This window comes from Hyperolius riggenbachi, chromosome 2, assembly GCF_040937935.1.
Source record: "Hyperolius riggenbachi isolate aHypRig1 chromosome 2, aHypRig1.pri, whole genome shotgun sequence".
Classification (NCBI taxonomy): domain Eukaryota; kingdom Metazoa; phylum Chordata; class Amphibia; order Anura; family Hyperoliidae; genus Hyperolius; species Hyperolius riggenbachi.
This window is the reverse complement of record NC_090647.1, coordinates 209,848,527-209,871,101: the sequence shown is the minus strand read 5'-3', so window position 1 is coordinate 209,871,101 and position 22,575 is coordinate 209,848,527. Positions and strand designations below refer to the sequence as shown.

The 22,575-nt window shown below is 46.9% G+C and overlaps 1 protein-coding gene across 7 annotated transcripts in view; it reads right to left on the bottom strand.

Annotated features, from left to right (window-relative positions):
* The window catches only part of ARHGEF7 (Rho guanine nucleotide exchange factor 7), a 202,919-nt gene that overhangs the window by 165,315 nt on the left and 15,029 nt on the right, over nt 1-22,575 (bottom strand). For all 7 annotated transcript variants that reach the window (XM_068268051.1, XM_068268052.1, XM_068268053.1 and 4 more), the window contains exon 2: nt 5,087-5,170. In XM_068268051.1, coding sequence (XP_068124152.1) covers nt 5,087-5,170 — 84 coding nt within the window. The remainder of the gene's footprint in view (nt 1-5,086; nt 5,171-22,575) is intronic.

Sequence of the window (22,575 nt, the reverse complement as noted above, 5' to 3'; positions counted from 1 at the left end):
CAGATCACCTCCCAAGTGCATTGTTTACATCTGTTCTCTCCTCTAAACACCCACTAATTACCCATCAATCACCCCCTATCACCACCTGTCACTGTTACCCATCAGATTAGACCCTAATCTGCCCCTTGAAGGCACCCAATCACCCGCCCACACACTCAGATTGCCCTCAGACCTCAGCCCTTATCAATTTGCCAGTGCATTATTTACATCTGTTCTTCCCTGTAATAACCCACTGATCACCTGTCAATCACCCCCTGTCACTGCCACCCATCAATCACCCCCTGTCACTGCCACCCATCAATCACCCCCTGTCACTGCCACCCATCAATCACCCCCTGTCACTGCCACCCATCAATCACCCCCTGTCACTGCCACCCATCACCCCCTGTCACTGCCACCCATCAATCAGGCCCTAACCTGCCTCTTGCGGGCACTCTGATCACCCACCCACACCATCAGATCACCTGCAGACCCGCCGTCAGATCACCTCCCAAGTGCATTGTTTACATCTGTTCTCTCCTCTAAACACCCACTAATTACCCATCAATCACCTCCTGTCACCACCTGTCACCCCCTAGCACACCTACCCATCAGATCAGGCCCTAACTTGCCCCGTCTGGGCTCCTGATCACTTGGCCAAACCCTCAGATCCCCCTCAGACCCCCTTCCGATCACCTCCCCAGTGCATTGATTGCATCTATTTTCCCTTCTAACCACCCCCTGAGACACCCATCAATCACCTCCTGTCACCCCCCCTAGCACTCCTATCCATCAGATCAGGCCCAATACAACCTGTCATCTAAAAGGCCACCCTGCTTATGACCGGTTCCACAAAATTCACCCCCTCATAGACCACCTGTCATCAAAATTTGCAGATGCTTATACCTCTGAACAGTAATTTTGAGACATTTGGTTTCCAGACTACTCCCGGTTTTGGGCCCGTAAAATGCCAGGGCAGTATAGGAACCAGGGCTGTGGAGTCGGAGTTGAGGAGTAAGAGTCGTGGCAATTTTGGGCACCCGGAGTCGGAGTTGGAGTCGTTGATTTCATAAACTGAAGAGTCGGAGTCGGCTGATGTTTGTACAAAATCCACATCCCTGTTAAGTATTAGACTAAGGAGTCGTAGTCGAGGAGTCGGAGTCATTTTGGGTACCCGGAGTCGCAGTTGGAGTCGTGATTTCATAAACTGAGGAGTCGGAAGATTTTTGTACCGACTCCACAGCCCAGATAGGAACCCCGCAAGTGACCCCTTTTTAGAAAAAAGACACCCCAAGGTATTCTGTTACGTTTATGACGAGTTCATAGATTTTATTTTTTGTCAAAAGTTAGCAGAAAATGATTTGTATTGTTTTTTTTCAAAGTGTCAATTTCCACTAACTTGTGACAAAAAAAAATTCTATGAACTCACCATACTCCTAATAGAATACCTTGGGTGTCTTCTTTCTAAAAAGGGGTCACTTGTGGGGTTCCTATACTGCCCTGGCATTTTAGGGGCCCTAAACCGTGAGGAGTAGTCTACAATCCAAATGCCTCAAAATGACCTGTGAATAGGACGTTAGGCCCCTTAGGTTGCAAAAAAGTGTCACACATGTGGTATCGCCGTACTCAGAAGAAGTAGTATAATGTGTTTTGGGGTGTATTTTTACATATACCCATGCTGGGTGGGAGAAATCTCTCTGTAAATGGACAATTGTGTGAAAAAAAAAAAAAAAAAAAAAAAGTCATTTACAGAGATATTTCTCCCACCCAGCATGGGTATGTGTAAAAATACACCCCAAAACAAATTATACTACTTCTCCTGAGTACGGCGGTACCACATGTGTGGCACTTTTTTGCACCCCAAGTGCGCTAAGGGGCCCAAAGTCCAATGAGTAACTTTAGGATTTCACAGGTCATTTTGCGACATTTGGTTTCAAGACTACTCCTCACGGTTTAGGGCCCCTAAAATGCCAGGGCAGTATAGGAACCCCACAAATGACCCCATTTTAGAAAGAAGACACCCCAAGGTATTTGGTTAGGAGTATGGTGAGTTCATAGAAGATTTTATTTTTTGTCACAAATTAGCGGAAAATGACACTTTGTGAAAAAAAACAATTAAAATCAATTTCCGCTTACTTGTGACAAAAAATAAAATCTTCTATGAACTCACCATACTCCTAACGGAATACCTAGTGGTGTCTTCTTTCTAAAATGGGATCATTTGTGGGGTTTCTATACTGCTCTGGCATTTTAGGGGCCCTAAACCGTGAGGAGTAGTCTTTAAACCAAATGTCGCAAAATGACCTGTGAAATCCTAAAGGTACCCATTGGACTTTGGGCCCCTTAGCGCAGTTAGGGTGCAAAAAAGTGCCACACGTGGTATCGCCGTACTCAGGAGTAGTTAATTAAAAAATTGTCATTTACAGAGATATTTCTCCCACCCAGCATGGGTATGTGTAAAAATACACCCCAAAACACATTATACTACTACTCCTGAGTACGGCAATACCACATGTGTGGCACTTTTTTGCAGCCTAACTGCGTTAAGGGGCCCAAAGTCCAATGAGCACCCCCCAAAATGCCAGGACAGTAAACACACCCCACAAATGACCCCATTTTGGAAAGTAGACACTTCAAGGTATTCAGAGAGGAGCATAGTGAGTCCGTGGCAGATTTCATTTTTTTGTCGCAAGTTAGAAGAAATGGAAACTTTTTTCTCACAAAGTGTCATTTTCCACTAACTTGTGACAAAAAATAAATTCTTCTATGAACTCACCATGCCTCTCAGTGAATACTTTGGGATGTCTTCTTTCCAAAATGGGGTCATTTGGGGGGCATTTATACTATCCTGGAATTTTAGCCCCTCATGAAACATGACAGGTGGTCATAAAAGTCAGAGATGCTTCAAAATGGGAAAATTCACTTTTTGCACCATAGTTTGTAAACGCTATGACTTTTACCCAAACCAATAAATATACACTGAATGGATTTTTTTTTTTTTTATCAAAAGACATGTAGCACAATAAATTAGGACAAAAATGTATACAGAAATTTTACTTTATTTGAAAAATGTCAGCACAGAAAGTAAAAAAAAAAATTTTTGGACAAAATTCATGTCTTTTTTGATGAATATAATAAAAACTACAACTCGCAGCAGCAATCAAATAGCACCAAAAGAAAGCTGTATTAGTGACAAAAAAAGGTGGTAAAATTCATTTAGGTGGTAGGTTGTATGACCGAGCAATAAACCGTGAAAGCTGCAGTGGTCTGAATGGAGAAAAAGGCTCTGGTCCTTAAGGGGTAGAAAGACTGTGGTCCTCAAGTGGTTAAACAATAACATTTGCCTGGCAGCCCTAGTGATCTATTTGGCTGCAGAAGTGAATGTCACCGAAAAAAAGCTTGCAGCTAATCTTGTCAGATCTGACAATAATGTCAGAAACATCTGATCTGCATATGCTTGTTCAGAGTCTATGGCTAAAAAGTATTAAGGCCCGTTTCCACTAGCCACCGCGCGCAGCAGCGAGACGCACGGCGGCACTTCCGGGTCTGCGGGAACGCCGGCGAATCCCAGAAGCTGTGCCATGCACAGCTATGGGATTCGCAGCCTCCCATGCGAAAACTGTGGGCAGTGTCAGCCGAATTGCTAGGGTAAGCGATTCGGCCGACGGCGCCAGTTTCCTATGGCAGAGTTTCCCTACGCGATTTGCCTGCGGGGAAACTGCGGATTCGGAGCAAAAACCGCTCCAGTGGAAACGGGCCCTTATAAGAAGAGGATCAGCAAGATAGCCAAGCAACTGATAGTGCTAATTAAAAAAAAACAAAAAACTGGGGTACGTGTGCTGCCGGACATGCGCAGAAGAGCGTGCCCAGGCAGATTACGGGCAGGGTCATATCAAGTAAACAAAGCTGCTGGAAAGGATGGTGAGGGAGCCCACACACCTCATGGGGCTAGAGGAAGCGCCAGGTAAGTATAAACAGGCACAATCGACGCTCAGGTTTCCTTTAATAGGGATACATGAAGAAAAAGAAAGGAGTGTAGCTTTGCTTCCAGCACCTAGAAGTCTCGGAGCTAGGCTACTTTAGGGGACCCACCGCAAATCCCCATAGACAATTTCAGCTGGGTTGCAAAACGGAATGAATGTCTTCCGTTTGCTTGTTTAAACCTCCACAAGCCTTATAGCCTCTAGTAGCAAAGCATGCCCTCTAACGAATTTTGCGGGTTTCGGTCAAAAAAAAGTTGTAACTGACTGTACAGGAGCCGCCGAACGGCCGCAATTTCGGGTCCGTCAGCCATCTTGGTTCTGCTCTGCAGGTCGTTTCTTCCTCCTCATTGGAGGGATTGTTTAGTGGGGGCGTGCCAGCTTCTGTCAGCAGCTAACAAACCCTCCAATGAGGAAGAAAGGACCTGCACAGCAGAACGAAGATGGCCGACGGAACCGAGATGAAGGCCGTTCGGCGGCTCCTACACAGCCAATTTCAACTCTTTTTTGGACCGAAAACCTCACAATTCGTTAGAGGATATGCTTACCTATCCATGGGTATAAGGCTTGTGGGGGTTTAAACAAGGTGAAAGCGGACATTTGTTCCGTTTCTGCAGCCCAACTGAAAGTGTCAGTCTATGGGTGGGGATTTGCGGTGGGTCCCCTAAAGTAGACTAGCTCCGAAGTCTCTGTGTCCCTTGCCACAGTTCCGCTGTACTTTTTCTGCTGTCTCTTCCATAGCATCCCAGCCACTCATGTGACCTACCACGTTCTACACACCTGTGCAAAATGCTCCTGGCCACAGCAGCATGATGATGAGCGGTGCATGGGTGCACATGCACAGAAGCTGCCAACCCAGCCAGGTCACTGGCCGCTACAGAGAGGACAGCAGAAGACAGTTGAACTGCAGAGGGGCATAGAGACTTCTAGAGGCAGGAAGCACCCCCAGGTAAGTGAAGCTGCAATCCTTTCTTTCCCCTCATGTATCCTTCAGTACATGGCAGTTTTAGCAACTACAGTCACATTTCAGAAACGCAGCAGGCTTGCTAAACTCCTGGATGAGAAGACAGAAAGAAAGGGTCCTGTGAAAAACAGTCACTAAACAGACGGGAGGAGCAGAGACTCACCTCCAAGTTGAAGGCGCTGCAGCCCTTCAGGAACTCCCTGATGTTGCCCAGGCACTCGGCGTCAGTGCGCGGCTCCGGGTACACCTGCGGACAGAGAGACACAGCCAGTTACACAGAGCATAGCACAGCCCTCCTGGCAGCCCGGTGCCACAGCCCGGCCAGCTGCCCTGTCTCAGCCTCCATCATACATTGCGAGTGTGGACACTGCATGCCTAAGCACGTGTATGCAGCCTGCACTGCTTCCCACTCACCCTATTATTTATATTTATTTCCTTCCCCTCTGATCTCCACTCTCAGATTCTCTCTTCTTTTTTCTACCAGGAAGCAAATCCCAGCTGAGGAAATGACGTGCAAGGAAGAGTATGTCTCCCCCTCACTGCTGGGCTGGGGAAAGAGCTGGAAATGTACCTGGCTCGGGATTCACTGGCTGCAGGACTTCCCCATAGCCTGCCCGACCTATCCTGCTGCAAACAGCGGCTTAACCCCATCGCTACTATAGCACACACAGGCAACATTCCATTACTAAACAATATAAGGATACAAAATATGTAGCCAGGCAAAAAGCGCACTGTGTAACGAATCTGTACATCACGTGATCTTATGGTTCTTAAAGGGGAACTGAAGTAAGAGGTATACGGAGGCTGTCATTTTATTTCCTTGTAATCAATACCAGTTGCCTGGCAGCCCTGCTGGTCTATTTCTGTGCAGTAGTGGCTGAATAACACCAGAAACAAGCATGCAGCTAGTCTTGTCAGATCTGACTTTAAAGTCTGAAACACCTGATCTGCTGCATGCTTGTTCAGGGGCTATGGCTAATAGTATTATAGGCAGAGAATCAGCAGGGCTGCCAGGCAACTGGTATTGCTTAAAAGGAAATAAACATGGCAGCCCCCATATACCTCTCTCTTCAGTTCCCCTTTAATACAGCAGCTCAGTAGACTTTTTCCTTCATTCAGAACTGAAATGCAACTCTTAAAGAGAGCCTGAACTGAAAATAAAAAGTCAAAATAAACAAACACGTCATACTTACCTCCTGTGTGGTCTACTTATCAACCTCTTTTTTCTTTTCCGGGTCCTGTTTGTCCACTGTGATCAAGGTAATTCTCTGTCCTCCATTTTAAAAATGTCCGTCACCCCATAAAAGCTTCCTGGTCAGCACACTGTTAAACTGTAATATCACCCACTTGAGCCATAGGGAAACATGGACATTACCTTGCACATTAAGTTGTAACTGACAGCTGCTGATATATAACTGACAGCAACTGGTATATATCAGTTCTGACAAAATATTGTCAGAACTGGAAGGAATCACTGTAAGGAGAAAATTGTGAGCTTCTGAGAGGAACTGACGGTGAGGAAAGTATGTTATCTTCATTTGCAGCTACATCATGTGTTTATTTTAAATAATTTTACTCGCTTCAGGTTCCGTTTAAAGGACTTCCGAGGTGACAGTTAAAATCTATTGTAACTCATCTGGGGCTTCTTCCACCCCCTAGCAGCCATTTCAGTCTTTTACTGCAGCCCTGGTCCTCCTTAGTGACCCGCTAGACGCACGTAGTGATCGCAACCTGCCATCAGAGTCGGCTCTTCTGCGCCTGCGTGGGCATGTCATCTGGCGCATACTGCGACTGCACAAAACTACTGCAACAACACCATGCGATAGATGACTTGAATGCGCGGGCAAAAGAGCAGACTTTATACACAGGGGGATAATAAAAATCTATGCAAAAACTGATCCCCCTCTACACAAGCATCTTTGAACACAGAAACAAATCTGTTTTCTGTGTCCCAGCCTGTGGGTGGAAAGGGGGCCATCATGCTGGAGGGGGTAGCAGCCAGAATTGGGGGTGGGGGGGAATCGCCCCCCCACCCCTCACCTGGGTCTCCCAAATCCGCTCCCCCTCCAGCTATTTGCGCAAAAGTTGTTAAAGAGACTCTGAAGCGAGTCTAAATTCAATTTTTAAACATTCAGTCATGTTAAGAACTATAACCCCTTCTAAACCGCCGATATCCTGCTGAAAAACGAGGGGTTTATACCCCCCAAATTCCCCCTGCAAAATCCACGACTTTCTTGCTTGTGGATTTTGCTGCTCATGAAGGCAGAGCTATGAGCTGCAGCTCTGCCTCCATGTGCGTCAATCGTCGCACGGATCTCTGCCTCTTCCCCGCCCCTCTCTGTGAAGGCAGATTGAGAGGGGCGGGGAGAGGTGGGGATTGACGCGCTGAGAGGCAGAGCTACAGCCATTAGCTCTGCCTCATTCAGGAAACGTTCCCCGGAGTTAGGAGAGGGGATTTGGGGGTAATAGAAGGAGCTATAGTTCTTAACATGACTGAATGTTAAAAAAGTGAATTTAGACTCGCTTCAGAGTCTCTTTAAAATGTAATGTAGGCAGCGAGCGGGGAAGCTTCCTCCGCTCGCCGTGTCTCTTCCTGCAATGCCGCCCTCCGAAGTATAGAGGGCAGCATTACAGAAAGTCAAGCAGCGAGCGGTGGAACGCAAAGAAGGAAGGCTTCCCTGCTCGCTGCCTACATTACATTTTAACAACTTTTGCACTAGTAGCTGGAGGGGGAGCGGGGACGGGGGACCCAAGTGAGGGGGGGGGGGGGGCATTAAGGAGTTGGGCAGCGTTTTCCCCACCCCACTCGCATGTGGAAAAATGATGCAAATCTGCACATAGTGGAAACAGACCCTTATAGTTGTGGATGCCTTTCGGAGTAAGAAAGACATTCAAGCTCCTTTTAAATTCAAGTATAGAATTTGCCATAACCTACTTCGCGAAACAGTTGTAATGACCATCCGTCATTGCCCTGCCACCTCTGCTCACCCATCTCACTCCACAGCACCTTGTGTGCATGATGTGTGCTCTAATGAACAACGCTGAACAAACTTTGCAACTGAGGACTGTGCCTGGACGTAATCTTTTGTTTAGAAACTTTGTTGCCTTATTTCACCCCTGTGGTAACTATGAGCATGTCCGCTCAATGTTGCTGTTACAGAGATGGGTAAGATATGTTGTAGATTACACATAGTAGAAGTCCTTCCATTCATCTGAGTGCTGTCTGCTGTCTATTGTGTATTTCAATTAACTTTTTCTCCTAAGTTTTTTCCTAGGAGATTATTTTTCATCTTCTGTTCTAGCACTCTGCAATTGAAAAAGTGCTACTGTAGTAGTAAGTAGTAGGTGAAAAAGAAAATTACTGCAAAAAGGAGTATTTTCTTGCTTGCTGATGGCTTAAAAAACATGACATTGATAAGGTGTGAAAATATCACCAAGGACCGACATGTATATTGAATAGTGGCCAAAATCTTTCTTCCACATCTTTCATATCATTTATACAGACCTAGGGATTAAAGGAATATTTACCAAGTTTTTATATTGTTTGGGGATGTATCTGCACAAGTTAATTATTTCAACTTTAAAAAGGGACCTACAGGGGCAAACCCAGGATTTTCAAGGGGGGGGGGGGTGTTCCTAAAAGGTCTCCTTCATCCACACACAACACAGTATAATAATATGGTAGGACATCATGCTGGGTACACATAATGCAATTTCCCGTCCAACTGGCAGGATCTGACAATTCCGATCCGATCTGCTCCCGATCGACAAGATCGATCAGGAGTAGTTTAGATACAGATAATAATGAGGACAGCCAACATTGCTATTGAAGTGGAAAGTGAAGCATTCACATAGCAGGGGAACAGGGCTGTGCTCATATCTAGCTCTGTGCTCTGTTAAGTTCCCCAGAGCTGCTCCATGCTCTGTACACACGCTGCTGCTACATCCAAAGTCAACTGTAGCAGGGAAATAAAGGGGGTAGTGCTGTGAGCTACAGGATACCTACATATATTCTGGTGTCTCGACTTGTGCCTGTCCCCAGACACTGCACCAGCCCAGGTCTGAGGGGGGCTTCTGTGCAGCTGTAATCCCCCTTTGCATTTGCCAATGACCTAAACTGAGAAGGATATGGATTTTTCATTTTTAAAATAATACCAGTTGCCCGACTCTCCTGCTGATCCTGTGTCTCTAATACTTGTAGCCATAGACCCTGAACAAGCATGCAGATCAGGTGCTCTGACTGAAGTCAGACTGAATTAGCTGCATTCTTGTTTCAGGTGTGTGATTCAGCCACAGAGATCAGCAGGACTGCCAGGCAACTGGTATGGTTTAACAGGAAAAATCCATATCCCTCTCAGTTTAGGTTCCCTTTAAGGCCACATCATTCGCGCTTCTGTGCGCATTTGGAAGCGCATAGGATGTGGTGGAACGCAAGAACGGCAGAAGGGCATAGACAGCCCTTCTGCCGTTCGCATCTACTGTGCTGCGCAGCAGTACAATGTGCTATGATGCGCTTGCGTACTGCTGCCTGCATGTTGCCCGCAAGTGCAGAGCTGATCCCATCACTGTCAATGGATGGGATCAGCAGGGCAGCGGGTAGTGGCGCAGATGGCGTGCAATCATATGCATTGCGTTCCAATTGCACGGCCATCTGCGTTTAAGAGATGTGAACGAGGCCTTAAGCTTCATACACATGCTAGACTGCTCTCGGGTGAGGCGGATGATTGGGGTAGTCTCAGCCAAGAACCTAGTTTGTGTACAGGTGACCACCGATGTTGCCTGAAGTTCTAGCAAACTGGATCTTTATGGGCCTTTTCCACTAAGGTGCGATCGGCTTCAAATAGCACAGACTTTGGCCCTTTTGCCAATCGCAACAGCAGCGCAGTTGTAAATCGCTGTGCAGTTTTTTCATGTATGTATGTATGTATGTATACATACATGTATACTTTATGGACCCAAACAGTTCTAATTTTGTTTCATCAGTCCACAGAACACTATCCCAAAACTTTTGTGGTAGTGTTCTGTGGACTGATTAAACAAACTTAGAACTGTTTGGGCCCTTGGATCAATACTATGTTTGGAGGAGGAAGAACAAGGCCTATGAAGAAAAGAACACCTTGCTTACTGTGAAGCATGGCGGGGGGAGGGGGTGTTCAATCATGCTTTGGGGCTGTTTTGCTTCTGCAGGTACAGGGAAGCTTCAGCGTGTGCAAGGTACCATGAATTCTCTTCAGTACCAGGAGATATTGGAAGAAAATGTGATGCAGTCAGTCACAAACCTGAGGCTTGGGAGACATTGGACCTTTCAACAGGATAATGTTCCCAAGCATACCTCCAAGTCCACTAGAACAGGGGTCCCCAACCTTTTCCGGCCCAGGGACCACTTTCTAACCAAATTTTTTTTCCGGGGACCGCGGGGGGTGCATCCTAGTGGACAGTGTGTGTGTGTGTGTGTGGGGGGGGGGTATGCGGCGGCGGCATAGCTAGCATAGTTGCCCCAGTATGGCTAGTATGGTTACCCCAGTATTGCTAGCATAGTGTCTCAGTATAGCTAGTATAGTGTCCCAGTATAGCTAGAATAGTGGTTAGTATAGTCCCAGTATGGGTAGGTAGTGCCCAGTATAGCTAGTATAGTGCCCAGTATGGCTAGTATAGTGCCCCAGTATAGCGCCCTAGTGTGGGTAGTACAGTAACCCGCCCCCCCCCCCCCACACTGCTGTTACCTTAGCTGGCGGCCGCTTCCTTATATTCCCCTCTCATGCCGTGTACTGATTCCCAGCAGCGCACAACGCGGCTGCTGTGTGATGCGGCAGGAAACAGGGCAGCGGCTTCCTGTAGCGGCGATGTGCATCGCCGTTACTATGGGAACCGCTCTCCTGCTACCTTCCGCATCACACATTAGCTGCGTTGTGCGCTGCTGGGAATCACTACACGATCAAGAGGACAGTCCCTTGGCCCAACTGCAAACGTCCCACGAACCAGAAGTGGGCCGCGGACCACAGGTTGGAGACCCCTGCAGTCTAGACCATGGTTGCAGATTAAAGGCTGGAAATTTTTGGAGTGGCCATCGCAGTCACCAGACTTAAAGTGAACCTCCGGACTAAAAATCGACTCAGCTGCACTGAAAAGGCCTGGTGTTTCTTTAACCTGCCTGGCGTTCTATTAAGATCGCCAGGCAGGCTGCGGGAGGGTTTTTTTTTAATAAAAAAAAAACTATTTCATGCAGCCAACTGAAAGTTGGCTGCATGAAAGCCCACTAGAGGGCGCTCCGGAGGCGATCTTCCGATCGCCTCCGGCGCCCAGAATAAACAAGGAAGGCCGCAATGAGCGGCCTTCCTTGTTTTGCTTATATCGTCGCCATAGCGACGAGCGGAGTGACGTCATCGACGTCAGCCGACGTCGTGACGTCAGCCGCCTCCGATCCAGCCCTTAGCGCTGGCCGGAACTTTTTGTTCCGGCTGCGCAGGGCTCAGGCGGCTAGGGGGGCCCTCTTTCGCCGCTGCTCGCGGCGAATCGCCGCAGAGCGGCGGCGATCAGGCAGCACACGCGGCTGGCAAAGTGCCGGCTGCGTGTGCTGCTTTTTATTTCAGCCAAATCGGCCCAGCAGGGCCTGAGCGGCAGCCTCCGGCGGTACTGGACGAGCTGTGCTCGTCCAGACCGCCCAGCAGGTTAACAGTTTCACAGCATCAGAACTTTGTTTCTCTTATACAAGCCTCATTTTTAGCTGCACAGAAGAAAACTGCGCGGGCTTTTTTTCCCTGATGCTGTGCAAAGCATGATGGGATTTCTGATTTTGTTCTCATTCTGCTGTTTTGGTGCTTTTTTTTTTTTTTTTTTTTTTTTTTTTTTTTACATTTTGAATTTGACATTTGAAGCCTAGTGTGTGCAGCTGGGAGGAGTAATCAGGACATAGGATAGTTGGAACTGTGTCTCCTGCGCCTTGTCACCTCCTTTCAACTAAAAAGATGGCAGCCCCCATGAATCACAAACATTTGCCTGTTCTTTTAAAACAGGGTGGGTAAGAGATTATATTATCTATCTATTCTAATTAACATAACTAATTTAACTGGATGACAGTATGTTTGTTTAGGCTGAAGTTCCCCTTTAAATCTGATTGAGAACCTCTGGTGCAACGCAGTTGCAGCGCGCAAGACTAAGAATGTCACTGAACTGGAGGTTTTTGCCCATGAAGAATGGGCTAAGATACCCGTAGATCACTGCAAGACACTTGTGTCAAGCTATGCTTCACGTTTAAAAGCGGTTCTAACTGGAAAAGGATGTTGTACTAAGTACTAAGAATGAATGTCACTTGGGCGTTGAATAAAACTGATAATGATGTGAGCACAGAAAGCACCTGTTATGCTGGGAATACACGATGCGTTTTTGCGTTCGTTTTTGCCGTCGTTTTCGCTTTCGATCGATTCTACTCTCGATTCACTGCTCGATTCCCCTCTCGATTCCTTATCTTTTCTTATCAATTACATTCACTTGAATGAGGAGAATCGAAACGAAAGTAGAATCGACCAGATCCAACAGGTTGGAATTTATCTATCGAACCCATCTATCTAAAAGTAAAAACTTAACGTGTATTCCCAGCATTAGACTTACCGGTAACGGTGTTTCTGTTCAGCAGCCGGGACAACCTCTGGAGGATTGGCTCCGCCCAACCCCCTGTGAAAACATGAATTAAGAGTATAAAAAGCCCCCGCCCCCTTGATCCCCAGTGTATATAAAAAAAAAAAATAGACCAGAACACCAGGAAAAAAAAGAGGAGTGAAGCACCTCCAAGTGACCCACTTAACAAAGACGATAGGTACAAGGAAATGCGACAGGATAGGGAGGGCAGTAGAAGGTGTCCCGGCTGCTGAACAGAAACACCGTTACCGGTAAGTCTAACAGGTGCTTTCTCCCATTCATCAGCCGGGACACCCTCTGGAGGGATACACAAGAAAAATACCCACCTAGGGAGGGACTACAGCCTGTAGCACTTTCCTGCCAAACGACAAATCCTGCTGAGAAAGGACGTCCACTCTATAATGCTTAACAAAAGTGGAAGAACTCGCCCGAGTTGCTGCTTGACATATTTGTTGAACTGTAGCCCCTGCTCTCTCTGCCCATGAAGTTGACATGGATCTGGTAGAGTGTGCTTTGATACTTGACGGTGGAGTGGGGTCTGAAGTCTTAACTACTTCCCGACCGCCGTATAGACAAATGGCGGCCGGGAAGCAGACGCCGCAAGGACCGCCGTATTGACAAAATGCGGCGGTCCTTGTTTGGGCATGGGCGGAGCGATCGCGTCATCCGTGACGCGATCCTCCGCCTCCGCCTGTCGCCGCTCACTCGCCGCAACATCCCGCCGGCCATACGGAAGCGCCGGCGGGATGTTAACCCGACGATCGCCGCATACAAAGTGTATAATACACTTTGTAATGTTTACAAAGTGTATTATACAGGCTGCCTCCTGCCCTGGTGGTCCCAGTGTCCGAGGGACCACCAGGGCAGGCTGCAGCCACCCTAGTCTGCACCAAGCACACTGATTTTCTCCCCCCCCCGCCCCAGATCGCCCACAGCACCCATCAGACCCCCCCCCTGCCCACCCCCCAGACCCCTGTTTGCACCCAATCACCCCCCTAATCACCCATCAATCACTCCCTGTCACTATCTGTCAATGCTATTTTTTTTTAATACCCCCCCCCCCTGCCCCCTGCTCCCTCCTGATCACCCCCCAACCCCCCAGATTCTCCCCAGACCCCCCCCCAGACCCCCCCCCCCAATGTACTGTATGCATCTATCCCCCCTGATCACCTGTCAATCACCTGTCAATCACCTGTCAATCACCCGTCAATCACCCATCAATCACCCCCTGTCACTGCCACCCGTCAATCAGCCCCTAACCTGCCCCTTGCGGGCAATCTGATCACCCCCCCACACCAATAGATCGCCCGCAGATCCGACATCAGATCACCTCCCAAATCCATTGTTTACATCTATTCTCTCCTCTAAACACCCACTAATTACCCATCAATCACCCATCAATCACCCCCTATCACCACCTGTCACTTTTACCTATCAGATCAGACCCTAATCTGCCCCTTGCGGGCACCCAATCACCCGCCCACACGCTCAGATTGCCCTCAGACCCCCCCTTATCAATTCACCAGTGCATTCATTACATCTGTTCTTCCCTGTAATAACCCACTGATCACCTGTCAATCACCTGCCAATCACCTATCACCCATCAATCACCCCCTGTCACCCCCTGTCACTGCCACCCATCAATCAGCCCCTAACCTGCCCCTTGCGGGCAATCTGATCACCCACCCACACCATTAGATCGCCTGCAAACCCGCCGTCAGATTACCTCCCAAATGTATTGTTTACATCTGTTATCTTCTCTAAACACCCACTAATTACCCATCAATCACCCCCTATCACTGTTACCCATCAGATCAGACCCTAATCTGCCCCTTGCGGGCACCCAATCACCCGCCTACACGCTCAGATTACCCTCAGAACCCCCCTTATCAATTCGCCAGGGCATTATTTACATCTATCCTTCCCTGTAATAACCCACTGATCACCTGTCAATCACCTGCCAATCACCTATCACCCATCAATCACCCCCTGTCACCCCCTGTCACTGCCACCCAACAATCAGCCCCTAACCTGCCCCTTGCGGGCAATCTGATTACCCACCCACACCAATCGATCGCCCGCAGATGCGACATCAGATCACCACCCAAGCGCAGCGTTTACTCTCCTCTAAACACCCACTAATTACCCATCAATCACCCATAAATCACCCCCTATCACCACCTGTCACTGTTACCCATCAGATCAGACCCTAATCTGCCCCTTGCGGGCACCCAATCACCCGCCTACTCGCTCAGATTACCCTCAGACCCCCCCTTATCAATTCGCCAGTGCAATATTTACATCTGTTCTCCCCTGTAATAACCCACTGATTACCTGTCAATCACCTATCAATCACCCATCAATCACCCCCTGTCACTGCCACCCATCAATCACCCCCTGTCACTGCCACCCATCAATCACCCCCTGTCACTGCCACCCATAAATCAGCCCCTAACCTGCCCCTTGCGGGCAATCTGATCACCCACCCACACCAATAGATCGCTCGCAGATCCGACGTCCGATCACCTCCCAAGTGCAGTGTTTACATCTGTTCTCTACCCTAAACACCCACTAATTACCCATCAATCACCCCCTGTCACTGCTACCTATCAGATTAGACCCCTATCTGCCCCTAGGGCACTCAATCACCCGCCCACACCCTCAGAATGCCCTCAGACCCCAGCCCTGATCACCTCGCCAGTGCATTGCTTGCATCTATTCCCCCCTCTAATCACACCTTGAGACACCCATCAATCACCTCCTGTCACCCCCTAGCACACCTACCCATCAGATCAGGCCCTAATTTGCCCCGTGTGGGCTCCTGATCACTCGGCCAAACCCTCAGATCCCCCTCAGACCCCCTTCCGATCACCTCCCCAGTGCATTGATTGCATCTATTTTCCCCTCTAACCACCCCCTGAGACACCCATCAATCACCTCCTGTCACCCCCCTAGCACTCCTATCCATCAGATCAGGCCCAATACAACCTGTCATCTAAAAGGCCACCCTGCTTATGACCGGTTCCACAAAATTCGCCCCCTCATAGACCACCTGTCATCAAAATTTGCAGATGCTTATACCCCTGAACAGTCATTTTGAGACATTTGGTTTCCAGACTACTCACGGTTTTGGGCCCGTAAAATGCCAGGGCGGTATAGGAACCCCACAAGTGACCCCATTTTAGAAAAAAAGACACCCCAAGGTATTCTGTTAGGTGTATGACGAGTTCATAGAAGATTTTATTTTTTGTCAAAAGTTAGCGGAAATTGATTTTTATTGTTTTTTTTCCACAAAGTGTCACTTTCCGCTAACTTTTGACAAAAAATAAAATCTTCTATGAACTCACCATACTCCTAACAGAATACCTTGGGGTGTCTTCTTTCTAAAATGGGGTCACTTGTGGGGTTCCTATACTGCCCTGGCATTTTAGGGGCCCTAAACCGCGAGGAGTAGTCTAGAAAACAAATGCCTCAAAATGACCTGTGAATAGGACGTTGGGCCCCTTAGCGCACCTAGGCTGCAAAAAAGTGTCACATGTGGTACCGCCGTACTCAGGAAAAGTAGTATAATGTGTTTTGGGGTGTATTTTTACACATACCCATGCTGGGTGGGAGAAATTTCTATGTAAATGGACAATTGTGTGTAAAAAAATCAAACAATTGTCATTTACAGAGATATTTCTCCCACTTAGCATGGGTATGTGTAAAAATACACCCCAAAACGCATTATACTACTTCTCCTGAGTACGGCGGTACCACATGTGTGGCACTTTTTTACACCCTAAGTACGCTAAGGGGCCCAAAGTCCAATGAGTACCTTTAGGATTTCACAGGTCATTTTGCGACATTTGGTTTCAAGACTACTCCTCACGGTTTAGGGCCCCTAAAATGCCAGGGCAGTATAGGAACCCCACAAATGACCCCATTCTAGAAAGAAGACACCCCAAGGTATTCCGTACGGAGTATGGTGAGTTCATAGAAGATTTTATTTTGTCACAAGTTAGCGGAAAAAGACACTTTGTGAAAAAAAACTATTAAAATCAATTTCCGCTAACTTGTGACAAAAAAATAAAAACTTCTATGAACTCACCATACTCCTAACGGAATACCTTGGGGTGTCTTCTTTCTAAAATGGGGTCATTAGTGGGGTTCCTATACTGCCCTGGCATTTTAGGGGCCCTAAACCGCGAGGAGTAGTCTTGAAACAAAAATGACCTGTGAAATCCTAAAGGTACTCATTGGACTTTGGGCCCCTTAGTGCAGTTAGGGTGCAAAAAAGTGCCACACATGTGGTATCGCCGTACTCGGGAGAAGTAGTATAATGTGTTTTGGGGTGTATTTTTACACATACCCATGCTGGGTGGGAGAAATACCTCTGTAAATGACAATCTTTTGATTTTTTTACACACAATTGTCCATTTACAGAGGTATTTCTCCCACCCAGCATGGGTATGTGTAAAAATACACCCCAAAACACATTGTACTACTTCTCCCGAGTATGGCGATACCACATGTGTGGCACTTTTTTGCACCCTAACTGCGCTAAAGGGCCCAAAGTCCAATGAGTACCTTTAGGATTTTACAGGTCATTTTGAGAAATTTCGTTTCAAGACTACTCCTCACGGTTTAGGGCCCCTAAAATGCCAGAGCAGTATAGGAACCCCACAAATGACCCCATTTTAGAAAGAAGACACCCCAAGGTATTCCGTTAGTAGTATGGCGAGTTCATAGAAGATTTTATTTTTTGTCACAAGTTAGCGGAAATTGATTTTAATTGTGTTTTTTCACAAAGTGTCATTTTCCGCTAACTTTTGACAAAAAATAAAATCTTCTATGAACTCACCATACTCCTAACGGAATACCTTGGGGTGTCTTCTTTCTAAAATAGGGTCATTTGTGGGGTTCCTATACTGCCCTGGCATTTTAGGGGCCCTAAACCGTGAGGAGTAGTCTTGAAACGAAATTTCTCAAAATGACCTGTGAAATCCTAAAGGTACTCATTGAACTTTGGACCCTTTAGCGCAGTTAGGGTGCAAAAAAGTGCCACACATGTGGTATCGCCGTACTCAGGAGAAGTAGTATAATGTGTTTTGTGGTGTATTTTTACACATACCCATGCTGAGTGGGAGAAAGATCTCTGTAAATGGACAATTGTGTGTAAAAAAAATTAACAAATTGTCATTTACAGAGATATTTCTCCCACCCAGCATGGGTATGTGTAAAAATACACCCCAAAACACATTATACTACTTCTCCTGAGTACGGCAATACCACATGTGTGGCACTTTTTTGCAGCCTAACTGCGCTAAGGGGTCCAAAGTCCAATGAGCACCTTTAGGCTTTACAGGGGTGCTTACAATTTAGCACCCCCCAAAATGTCAGGACAGTAAACACACCCCACAAATGACCCATTTTGGAAAGTAGACCCTTCAAGGTATTCAGAGAGGGGCATTGTGAGTCCGTGGCAGATTTCATTTTTTTTTGTCGCAAGTTAGAAGAAATGGAAACTTTTTTTTTTTTTTTTTTTTCTCACAAAGTGTCATTTTCCGCTTACTTGTGACAAAAAATAATATCTTCTATGAACTCACTATGCCTCTCAGTGAATACTTTGGGATGTCTTCTTTCCAAAATGGGGTCATTTGGGGGGTATTTATACTATCCTGGAATTCTAGCCCCTCATGAAACATGACAGGGGGTCAGAAAAGTCAGAGATGCTTGAAAATGGGAAAATTCACTTTTTGCACCATAGTTTGTAAACGCTATAACTTTTACCCAAACCAATAAATATACACTGAATGGGTTTTTTTTTATCAAAAACATGTTTGTCCACATTTTTCGCGCTGCATGTATACAGAAATTTTACTTTATTTGAAAAATGTCAGCACAGAAAGTTAAAAAAATCATTTTTTTGCCAAAATTCATGTCTTTTTTAATGAATATAATAAAAAGTAAAAATCGCAGGAGCAATCAAATAGCATCAAAAGAAAGCTTTATTAGTGACAAGAAAAGGAGCCAAAATTCATTTACGTGGTAGGTTGTATGAGCGAGCAATAAACCGTGAAAGCTGCAGTGGTCTGAATGGAAAAAAAGTGGCCGGTCCTTAAGGGGTAGAAAGCCCTAGGTCCTCAAGTGGTTAAGCCTCATCTACACGCGTAGATGAGGCGGCGATGTGGCTTATCAATGGAGCCGCTGATGCGGCTCGATTGATAAGATCCGACAGGACGGATCTCCCCACCGCCGATTCCCTGCTCGCTCCCCGCGAGGGAACAATGGCAGGGAATCGAGTGGAAGATAAGCGGCGCCGGCGGGGACGAGCGGGAAATCAAATCCGGCGCGAGCGGGGACGTGGCGGGCACGCGTGGAGACGCGGAACAGGCGATCCGGCGGCTAATTGAGCCGCCGGATCGGAGCCTCATCTACACGTGTAGATGAGGCTTTATAGGCTAAAGAAATAGTCTCACAGATCCATCTAGCAATTGTTTGTCTAGAAGCCTGTTGCTCTTTATTTTTACCCATAAATAAAACAAATAAATGAGAAGATTTTCTAAACTCTAGTTCTTGATAAATAAGACAAAAGAGCTCTCCTGACATCCAACCAATGAAATTCTTGTTCTTTAGCACTTGAAGGATTATCACAAAACAAGGGAATCACTAAACTTTGTGATCTGTGAAAATCTGAAGATACTTCAGGTAAATAATTTGGAACCGTCAAAAAAGGATCCTTGATAGACAATGCCTGGAGATCACCTAATCTCCTTGCCGTAGTAATTGCGACTAGAAAAGCCACTTTGAGAACGCAGTCCGCTCCGGCCCACGTGGCGGTGATTGACAGCGCCGATCACGCAGGCGCAGTACAGAGCGACCTCCAGGTCGCTCTGACGTCATCGCCGGGGACCGGGACGGACCTGCGGCGAACGGCTGAAGGGAGAGCTGCGGCGAGGGACGTGCTGGGAGCTTGGGGCTGGAGGAAGCCCCCGGTAAGTAGCGCTTATTTTCTTATAGTTTTCCTGACAACTCCTTTAAGACTAGAGACAAATCCCATTGAGGAATAACCTTTTGCTTTAGCGGAGTAGATCTCTGGACTGCCCGAAAAAAATCCTTGATTAATTTTTCCTGTGCCAAAGGCCTATCCAACAAAATTGATAAAGCTGAAGATTGCACCTTAAGCCTACTTAAGGCCAAATGCTTTTCAAGTCCATCTTCAAAAAAAAAAAAAAAAATCAAGAATAGTTCCAATATCAGATTGAGCTCTGCTATGTGCAGTACACCAGGATGTATATACCTTCCACACTTTCCTGTACATTTTGTGAGTAACCGGTTTTCTACATTTTAACAAAGTGTCAATGACCTTATCAAAAACCCCTTTATTTTTCAATATCACCCTTTCAGGATCCATGCTGCCAATTTGAATAACTCTGGCCTGAGGTGAAATATAGGACCTTGCCGAAGCAGGTCCGGCCTGATTGGAAGACACAGAGGAGACTGCGTGGAAAGACTCAGTAGCGTGGAAAACCATGCTCTCTTGGGCCACACAGGAGCTATGAGAATTAGATTTGATTTTTCCCACTGAACTTTCTCGAGTACTCGAGGTAGTAGTTTGAGTGGAGGGTAAGCATACCAAAAATTGAAAGTCCATAGGAGAGCGAGTGCGTCCATCCCCAGAGAACTCATGCTGTTGTGAGGAGAGAAAAACTGAGGAATCTTTGCATTCACTGGGGATGCAAAGAGATCGAATTCTGGAAACCTCAACTTTTCTGTGATCCAGAGAAAAGTTTGAGTTAACTCCCACTCGGAGTGATCAAGTTTGTGGCGGCTCAAAAAGTCGGCTACCAGATTGAGAGATCCCTTTACGTGAACCGCCTCTATCGACAAAAGATTGCGCTCTGCCCAACGAAAAATCTCTGCCACTAAAAGACAGACTCCCCGATCTGGTGCCTCCCTGTTTGTTGATATACGCCACCGTGGAGAAGTTATCCGAAAAAATGAGAACATGATTCAAGTGAATCATGTCCTAAAAAGCGAGAAGGGATTCCTTCACAGCTAGGAGTTCTCTGAAGTTGGATGACCCATGACTGTGGCCCCCAACCCCAGTCACTGCCGTCGGTGTAAATCCTCACTGGATTTTCCTGCCTCCAGATTTTGCCCTGAACTAAGTTCAGTGGCTGAAGCCACCAGTGAAAACTTGCTTTCACCTGAGCTGGTATCTGAACCTGCGAATCCAGAGATTCCTGACTTTTGTCCTAAATGCTCAACAACCAGTTCTGTAGGACCCGTGAGTACCCCTGTGCCCAGGTGACTGCTGGGATGGAAGCTGTCATTAGACCCAAAACTCTCATAATTTCTCTTGTGGAGACTTGTTGAAGCAACAATAACTCTCTCACTCCTGTTTGCAATTTTTCCACCTTCCCTGGATTGAGAAAAATTCTTCCCCGAATGGAGTCTATCACATAACCCAAAAAAGTAATGGTCGGAGTTGGATGTAAGTTTGACTTCTGATAATTTTTGATCCAGCCCATTCGCATAAGTGTCTGAATGACTAGATCCCTGTGAACTCTGAGAGTCTCCTCTGTTCTGGCAAAAATCAGCAGATCGTCCAAATAGGGAATTATGTTTATTCCCCGATTTCTTAATAATCTCATTGGCTCTGCTAACACCTTGGTGAAAAATGCGAGGAGCTGACGCTATGCCGAAGGGAAGTGCCTGAAATTGATAATGACACATTTGGTTCGGCATTCGAATCGCAAATCTCAGGAATTTCTAATGAGACTTGGCAATCGGAATGTGAAGATACGCGTCCTGTAAATCTATTGACACAAAATATTCCTCCCCTTGAAGCAGAGACCTGACTTAATAAATGTTCTCCATCCTGAATTTTTTGTAAACTAAAAATGAGTTCAGAGATTTTAGGTGTAATATCCGAGGCAGCTGCGGCGAACAGCATTGCCGCCGCAGCTGCCTCCATGCGCCCATCCGTCTGCTCGGCGTCCAGGACGCAGAGGACGGAATGTTCTTTCAGCCAGGAGCTCGCCTTAGCGCGCGGGCGCACACACAGACGGGACCTTTATGCGGGGAGGAAGCCCGTCAGCTGACCTGCTGGTCGGCTGACGTCAGAGGAGTCCCACAGCGCCCAGGATTGGCTGATGCGGAGGGGCGTGCCGGTGGGATCTCCTCTGCTTCATAAGCCTCCGGGCTTCATTGCTACCTCGTCTGTTGTCGTGAATACTTGCGTGTGAGCGCAAAGACCTTAGGTAGTTCCCTGGTTTTGATGCTACGGATTTCACACCAAGTTTAGGAATTTGCAGTCTTGCTATTGTTATTTTGTTTAGACTAATTCCAGGGTGTTGATGCCAAGGATTTCACACCCAGGCTAGGATATTACTATTGTATTGATCTCCTGTGTACGACTCTGGCTAGCACTCTGACTCTGAATCTGCTTTCTGATCTTGTACTTCTGCCTATCTGTCTGATTTCCGCTTACTCTCTTGTCTCACGATTCTATACCGATACGTACCTTCCTGTTGCTGAACCTCTGCCTGATTACTTATTACTCTCTTGTCTCACGATTTTGAATCAATACTTACCTCTCTGTTGCCGAACCTTGCCTGCCTGACCATTCTACTCACCAGTGGGCCCTCGCCACTGGTGAGGTACTAGTTACACCTGCTCCTCTGGTGGAACAGTTCTGTTAAGCTGTAGTTCAGCCCTAATTACCTGCTCTTATAGGGTATCTGTCATTGTAGTATTATTGTATCTCTTAGGCTACTGTACAGTCTGAGTCACTCGCCGTCACCGTCACCCGCTCCTCGGGAGATTCAGCCTCTTCAGTTTTGTTTCTCCAGCTTGCTGGAGGTTATACGTTAGTACACGCTCAGTGTACTGTTATACCTCACCAGTCCCTCTGGTGAGGTCTCATTAACCATTAAAGTTACGGTTGCATCCAAACACTTACACTTTATTAGGTGTCCAGAGGTTAGCCATACTTGTATTATTGGTGATTCTGCAGATCACTAATAATCA